The sequence below is a fragment of the Camellia sinensis genome, chromosome 3, assembly GCF_055761805.1.
Source record: "Camellia sinensis isolate YWXY chromosome 3, ASM5576180v1, whole genome shotgun sequence".
Taxonomy (NCBI): domain Eukaryota; kingdom Viridiplantae; phylum Streptophyta; class Magnoliopsida; order Ericales; family Theaceae; genus Camellia; species Camellia sinensis.
In genome coordinates, this window is record NC_138963.1 from 157,860,801 (window position 1) to 157,869,620 (window position 8,820).

Below are 8,820 nucleotides of genomic sequence, written 5' to 3' on the forward strand. Positions count from 1 at the left end.
AAAAAAATTCAGATATTTGTAACCCAAAGCTGTAGAAGATGCAAAAAACAGAGTAAAGAGTCATAAAAGACCAAAATGCAAGTATGAATCATCTGAACAATAATCTAGAAGAAAGACATTGAGATTGTGTCAGTTGAAAATACAAAACTAAAAGATCTATTGGAACTGTAGCTGTAACTACATTTGTGTACAAACATCTCAGGTTTTTTATCGTTAACATTACAAGAAATTGGAATCATTTGATTTCCATTAACCAGAGGTATTTTCCAGTCTCTGACAAGCCAGAGAAATACTCAGATTTTTCCAGAATTTCTCTGGTGCTGGTAAGTTGCCATTGTTATCCCATTCTAATGTTGCTTACATATTACAATGTGAACTTTTTCCAGTTGAATTTAGTTGAACAATGTTGCTTACCTAATGAATCACAATGATTTGGATGTGAATGAGAAGAAAAGTAGAGAAACTCATCTAGAGAAATTTGGTCGAGGGAAATTTCTCTGGGCCAGAATTTCTCTGACTAATTTTCTCTGTACTGAAATTTCTCTGGACTGAAATTTCTCTGGGCCAAATTTCTCTGGACTGAAATTTCTCTGGATCAAGGTTGAGGGGCCTTAGACATTATGAAAATATTGTTGAGGGACCTTAGACATTATGAAAATATTTGGTGTCCTTTATGCTATAAAATTATAATACCAAGGACCTTAAAAAAAAAAACCCTTTAATATATGTCGCCAAGTTTTACTTTTGAAAAAAATTGAAACTAATTTAACGAAAATAAATATCAAAAAAATTTATTTTAAAAAATTATTTCTACCCTCTCAAAAGATGAAATTATATAATGTGTTTTTAATTATTTTTTTCACCAAACTTAATTTTTAATTTCTTAGAATTTTTTTTTCTAAAAATCAAATCAAACAGAACTTTATAATCAAAAAAATTTCAGCATTATTCATTAAATAAAAAGGTTATTGCATTTCAAACAACATATAGGTTAACCAACATAAAATAAGTTGTATGATGATTTTACTCTTGAAATAGACTATTTACAAATAAAATATCTTTGATTGTCTTTATGTGGAACAAGATTCAAAATTTAGGATCAAATGTATCACAATTCAAAAGTCAAAGATCAAAGTGCTACAAGTCCCAAATTATAAGGACGGTTAATGTAATTTGTTCTTTTTTTATTGTATTTTTACATTTTCTAAATATAAGTGAGAAAGTTTTACGTGTATTTATATGTGAATTCTAATGTTTTATGCTAAAAAATAAAAATAAAAAAATAAAGTAAGAAATGATATTAAATATATTATCACAATTGAATTTTTTTTTTATTTTTTTATGAGTTCTGAAAAATTTTGAATAAACAAATTCATTTCACAAAAAAAAAAAAAAAGCGCAGGGCTCGAAGTGTTATTTTGATAGCCACACATACGAGACATGCCCTGGGGGTTGGGGTAGATCATTATGCTTTCATCCTAATCCTCTAGTTTGGATATTTTAAATAATAAAAATGTTTAAGACCCTCTGTTTTTCCTACCCCATGATGGAAATCTTGATTGGAGGTTCTCAATAAATGCTCTTTATATAAAAAGCGATGTGGTGAGGGCAAAGGCCCCAAAATGAAGTCTTCCATGCTGGTGACAGAAGGCAAATATTACAAAAGAGCCCTATTCCATCAGTGGGCTCCATCAAGGAATGGAGAACTGCATATCATTTAGTTTCCAAAAACAAATTTCAAATCAATGAAAAATTATATAAATATTAATTATTAAAATTATAAATTGTTAATTAACAAATAATTTATTTTTTCTTACTTTATTGCAGTGTAATTGGTCCTTTATTATTTACACCCATAACGTTTTTTAGATGACATACTAATAAATAATGACAGTCAACTATTACGACAACAATGACCAGTGCACAATAAAGACAATAGCTATGGAATCTTTTTTTCCAATGCTAGAGACAAGGACAAATGCTATGCAATTATATAATTTTAAGAAATTATACTATTTTTTTAGTAAAGTTAAAGAGAATAAAATTAATATAAATAGTATGAAAGTATAAAAATTTATATTTTATTTATTTTATTTTCTAAATCTGTCTCTAAATTTATGAACCAAACACAGCGTAAGGGAGTTTAGTATAATTAAGTTAAATTTATAAAATTTATTATATATTTTTTTTCAAATCTCAAAAAAGATATATGCAATATACCCAAATAAAAAGGAGAAATTTAGAAACTTCATGGAGAATGTCATCTAGATGAGAAGGAAAATACGTTGAGGATCAAAGAGAGTAGCCATATTGTGAAGGAAGGAATTAGGAAGTAACTTGTGAAAATTATATGATGCTTTTAATTTTCGTGGTGAGAGCGACCCAATCTTTGGGAATTTTTTTTTTTTTTAAAATCTAGTTATGTTATCACCCTTCAATAATTATTTATTATTATATATACGTGATATAGTAGTTAATTTATCATTTTCGTACAAATTTATTATTGGATAGTATTATCACATGTAACTGACATGAGTGACCCTCAATTTTCTCTTCATTGAAATGGAAAGACATTTGTAATATTCTGACAAGCCCGTCATGTCGTATCATGTGGTGAACCAAAAAACTTGTTGGATTTAAATTTGGGAGAATTTCAACACAGTGAACAGATAAAAAAAATTACTAAAACATATAGGGTGCAAGTGATTCTACGATAAGGTATAACTAAAAGACTGTAGACGTGCAAGTGTAACTTATATCTCCTCATATTTCTAAAAAATAAAATAAAAAATTCTGTCTCACTAAGATGTGATTTCCTTTTAAATTTATCTCCAAATTGTGTGGAACTTTCGACCAAAACATGTCAATTTATTGAAAAGGACAATCGAAGGATTTGAAATAATAAATTGAACGTTGTGCTTTCATGAGCTGTCTAATTTTTATCTTAACGATACCCTTTTCGTCCTAAAGCAGTTTTATTTCTTGTTACTACTCTTAAATCTTAATAATGGCTTAATTTAGGAATTTGGTTAAAAGTTAATTTTTGACTTTTAACCTATTTTAAATCACATTGCATCTTTATATATATATATATATATTTAAAAAAAACCTAATTTTTAACCAACGTCTCGAAACAAATCAATAGAACTCACTTTTCCAAATCTACCGTGGGACCCAGCTCACATGTAATAAAAATAAAATAAAATAGGACAATGATTTTAAAAAAATGGTATAACGATTTAAAAAAGTATTATTAAAATATATTTTTTAATATTTTCAAGTTTTTATAATACATGACAATTTGTAATTGGTTAAAATTTACATACTTGCAACTCCACAAACATTCATAATTTTTATTACAAAAAATTATGTTAACTTTTTTGCCATGTACTCTTGTAAAATTGCACACTATAATTTCTCCTGTATGGTGTGAATTTTTTATTTTTATTTTTTTTAATAGAATGTTGTGGTTAGATTAGGGTATCACTACAGGAAAAAGTGTTTTTTGCGACGGCAAAACGCCATCGCAAATAGTCCGTGAGCCGTCGCTAATACCTTTTGCGACGGTAAGTTGGCTTTTTGCGACGGCAAAGGGGGGTCGCGACAGAGGGGGTTGCAAAAGGGATTTAGCGACGGTAAGTGCCGTCGCCATTGTTTTTTGCGACGGGAGGCTGTCTTTTTTGCGACGGCAATGTGCTGTCGCCAATAATGCAAGAAAATCTGACTTTTTGCGACGGCTCAGTATTTCCGTCGCTAAAAAAGGTTTTTGAGACGGCAGGAAGGCCGTCGCTAAAAGTGTCGTAGCTTATACTATTGCCGACGGCAGCCTGAGCCGTCGCTAAAGGTTTTATTTTAAATTAAATTTCGTAGCTTTTGCGACAGTATGTCTGCCGTCGCAAAAGCCTCCAAAAATGTTTTTGCGACGGGTCATTATGCCGTCTCAAAAAATAAAAAAAAAAGAAAACCTGCTGCGAAATTATTAAAAAAATTAAAATAACCTGTATTAAATAAAAAATGACTATAAAAAAATCCAAAAATTACATAATAATATAAATACATACATAAACAAAAGTTGACAAATAATAAAAATTCATAATGTTGTTCCATTCATAACAATACAGAAATAAAAATTCATAAAAACAAAAATTATGCCACTACATAATGTCGCATATTACATACATAATGTTATTCATAAATTTAAATAACAAAAATCAAAATCAAAACCAAAAGTTTTCGTCTTGATGTTATTCACAAGTTTGCGACGGGTTACAAAAAAAAAAGTTGGTAATAATCTTTGTACGCCCGAATTCCACAAGAAGCAAGCTGCTACTCAGGAAATATCTGAAAAAAACAAGATAAAAATAATTAATGACCATATAATGGTGTTAATATTTTAATTACAGAAAAATATAAAAAAAAATTGACTACTATATAATTAGAAAGATAGTTTAGTAAATAATTTTGACTAGACCGAAATCCGGCTCTAACTCCCAAACCGGGAACCCGATTCGAGCCCCGTCTTCTCCCACAAGTCTCTCGTGCCTAGGCGGTCGCGTGTGCCAACTTTCGTGCGAAAGCGACGCCGTTTGGTGATTTTGGAGCATTAACGCCTCGAATTCAAGTTTCTTAAGGAACTAGTTTGCCTAAAGTTAAATCCGGCTCTAACTCCCAAACCGGAAACCCGATTCGAGCCCCGTCTTCTCCCACAAGTCTCTCGTGCCTAGGCGGTCGCGTGTGCCAAGTTTCGTGCTAAACCGACGCCGTTTGGTGATTTTGGAGCATTAACGCCTCGAATTCAAGTTTCTTAAGGAACTAGTTTGCCTAAAGTTAAATCCGGCTCTAACTCCCAAACCGGGAACCCGATTCGAGCCCCGTCTTCTCCCACAAGTCTCTCGTGCCTAGGCGGTCGCGTGTGCCAAGTTTCATGCTCAACCGACGCCGTTTGGTGATTTTGAGGCGTTAACGCCTCGAATTCAAGTTTCTTAAGGAACTAGTTTACCTAAAGTGAAATTCGGCTCTAACTCCCAAACCGGGAACCCGATTCGAGCCCCGTCTTCTCCCACAAGTCTCTCGTGCCTAGGCGGTGGCGTGTGTCAAGTTTCGTCCTCAACCGACGCCGTTTGGTGATTTTGGGGCGTTAACGCCTCGAATTCAAGTTTCTTAAGGAACTAGTTTACCTAAAGTGAAATCCGGCTCTAACTCCCAAACCGGGAACCCGATTCGAGCCCCGTCTTCTCCCACAAGTCTCTCGTGCCTAGGCGGTCGCGTGTGCCAAGTTTCGTGCTCAACCGACGCCGTTTGGTGATTTTGGGGTGTTAACGCCTCGAATTCAAGTTTCTTAAGGAAGTAGTTTACCTAAAGTGAAATCCGGCTCTAACTCCCAAACCGGGAACCCGATTCGAGCCCCGTCTTCTCCCACAAGTCTCTCGTGCCTAGGCGGTCGCGTGTGCCAAGTTTCGTGCTCAACCGACGCCGTTTGGTGATTTTGGGGCGTTAACGCCTCGAATTTAAGTTTCTTAAGGAAGTAGTTTACCTAAAGTGAAATCCGGCTCTAACTCCCAAACCGGGAACCCGATTCAAGTCCCGTCTTCTCCCACAAGTCTCTCGGGCCTAGGCGGTCGCGTGTGCCAAGTTTCGTGCTCAACTGACCCCGTTTGGTGATTTTGGGGCGTTAACGCCTCGAATTCAAGTTTCTTAAGGAACTAGTTTGCCTAAAGTGAAATCCGGTTCTAACTCCCAAACCGGGAACCCGATTCGAGCCCCGTCTTCTCCCACAAGTCTCTCGTGCCTAGGCGGTCGCGTGTGCCAAGTTTCGTGCTCAACCGACGCCGTTTGGTGATTTTGGGGCGTTAACGCCTCGAATTCAAGTTTCTTAAGGAACTAGTTTGCCTAAAGTGAAATCCGGCTCTAACTCCCAAACCGAGAACCCGATTCGAGCCCCGTTTTCTCCCACAAGTCTCTCTTTAACTTAGAATGTCTAAATTATTCAAAGATACATTTTAGCTTAGAATGCAAAGATACATTTTATACCTGATCTTCTGGTGGTGGTGTATATGGATTCTTGTCTTCTGCAGATTCCCTAAATGCCCGGTGGCCACTCGATGCATCAGGAACCTATGATAGTCAATACATAATGTGGTAATCATATTCGAATTTTATACATAATCTTGTGTGAAAATTGAACTGTCAAACAATTTAATTTATATCGAACCTGTCTGTTGGGATCCACACTTGCCCCCTGTGATACTAAGGCCATCATCTCAGCTCTCATCTGCTGTAAATGTGTAGAGAACTCTGCTCGCAGCTCCTCCCTCGACTCATCCCTTAGCTCTGCACGAACCTTCTGCGTGATCTGATCAATAGTCGATGGCTGGGGTGTTGATTGTGATGGCCCAGCACCATCTTTATACAACGCTCTCCGAGGCACAATTCTCCCGTATGTACGACAATATCCATGTCCGTCATGACCTATCAACTCATGGAAAATGGCATTCCTAGCCTCCAAAGTCCGACCATCCTTAGGTAGCATAGAGAGTTGACGATTAAACTCATCCTGTATTGAATAAGACATATAAGTATATGCCAAATTAAGATGGTTGACACACAAAAAATAAACTTTAAATACAATCAAAGGTGTTTGGAAACTACCAAGGTCTGAATAACCTCTGGGTCATCTACTCTACGTGTCATAAGCCAAACATTCATCTTATTAGTAGACTCCCCCTTACTGGTCATCTGCATTTTTTTAGAAATATGAAAATTAGAATGTAAATAATTTGTAAATATACAATGTTTATTTATATACAAAAATATAACAATAAAATGTAAACCTCATACCGTATCTGAGAGAAAGTAGTACGCCCTGTGGTATGAGCTATGCCGTGAGCTCGCCGATTTTTAGCGTTCCTACTTGCGATTTTCTATAACAGGTTCGACAAATGTGAGCATGTAAATATGATTTGTATGTTTACATATCATAAATATAACTTATTTGTATACCTCAGCATCGGAAGTACGCCAATACTCCACAAGTTCTTCCCACTGGCTTGGCACAATGTGCATAGGAACATCATCCTTCAGATTAGGATCAGAACTTCTAGGCTTGAAATACTTAGCCTTAAGCTTGTTCTTGTGATCCTTCCATATGCTGTTGCAGTTTTTCATGCAGATTGGCTTGTACTCCTCTGGACATATATTCAAATTGTCCTACAAAACACAATTTCAAAGTTTAAATAATAATAAAACAATTTTGGAATTCGAATTTGTGGACAAAAATATACTTTTACCTTCACATCCTTCCAGATAGCATCAATAATATCATCAGGCACATTGTTCCAGTCAAGAAAAGTAAGAGGAACAATGTTACCATTCCGCACAATAATGCCAAGTTGAGTAGTTAACTTAGCCACGTTATCCCCTATTGGGCAGTAATTTCCATCAAATTGTATGTCTAGCTTTTTACCAGTACCCCACTCTTTAATGCCCTTGGCACATCCTCTACCACGCCTAGTCGAGGTTGATGAAGAACTAACATGACCTGTGAGATACAATAACAGTAAACAATATGCAATGGTAATAAACAAATGCAAATTTAAATAATGTGAATACAAATCATATCACATAAACCTGAGGTGGGCTGTGAAGAAGTCGAAGGGTCTGCAAAATACAATGAGAATAAACAACTTATATATAATGAGCATAAATAAATGTATGTTTAAATAATTTTCATACAAATCAAAGAAAATTTATATACCTGCGGATGGCTCATAAGCTGATGATGATAGCTGCTGTGGTGGCACTAATGGTGGACGCACCGATGGTAGGCGTGGAGGCTGAGTACAAGGTAGCTGCTGTGGTGTCACTAAAGGCCCCTCTGATAGTGGCCGATGTGATGCCTCCTCTGATGGTGGTGCTACTGATGTCCTATTATGTAGCACATCAGACATCATGCGCCGGGGATGATCAGGCTTCCTCTTCCGTCCCATAATAATCTGCAAGCAATATAACATTAATTGACATTAGAAACATAGACAATGGTTTGTTGTCAACTATAATATGACATTAATTGAACTAATACAATTACAAAGACAAAGTAAATTAAGAAATTGATGATTAACTACAACCTTGGCCTTAATTGAATTACTAATGTTTCCACCACTATCAGCCTATTTGAACATCAACTGTTTCCCCTTCTGCGGCTTCCCTCACCCAACCAACTTCTTCATCACGAAGCATTATATTTTCTTCTAATTGTAGCAACATCTCAGTTCCAGACAACAATTTGGGTTTGAGTCGGACTTCCCGAGTACCATCAAATGATACTTTATCCTTGCGGAATTTATGGCCAGTAGGTAAAAATCTGCGATGACCCAAGTATGATTGTTTCCTACTATGCTTCAACCAACACGATGTAGTTTCCTTATTGCAACAAGGACATGCATATTCGCCTTTAGTGCTCCATCCTGACAAGTTTGCGTATGCAGGAAAATCACTAATTGTCCACAGTAAAGCTGCATGCATTTGAAACATTTGATTTGTTGATGCATCAAATGTTGACACACCCTCATTCCATAGTTCTTTCAACTCCTCAATCAACGGTTGCATGTACACATCAATCTTGTCACCAGGTCCTTTTGGGCCGTCAATAAGCACGGCTAAAATTAGAAATGGTTGCTTCATGCACATCCATGGCGGCAAGTTGTATGGAACGAGCACAACAGGCCAAGTGCTATGAACTATGTTCATCGTTCTGAATGGGTTAAAACCATCAGATGCTAAGCCAAGCCTTACACTTCGGCAATCATTACTAAACTCAATATT

General features: G+C 35.8%; 1 protein-coding gene across 1 annotated transcript; it reads right to left on the reverse strand.

The window, feature by feature from the left end:
• Window positions 1-4,326: 4,326 nt before the first annotated feature.
• Window positions 4,327-7,946, reverse strand: LOC145821966 (uncharacterized). Its single transcript, XM_082918533.1, has 6 exons — window positions 7,754-7,946; window positions 7,627-7,656; window positions 7,287-7,537; window positions 7,000-7,206; window positions 6,831-6,920; window positions 4,327-4,341 (listed from the first exon to the last, which is right to left on the reverse strand). Exons 1-6 carry the CDS (start codon window positions 7,944-7,946, stop codon window positions 4,327-4,329), a joined length of 786 nt encoding a protein of 261 aa, XP_082774659.1.
• Window positions 7,947-8,820: the final 874 nt, after the last annotated feature.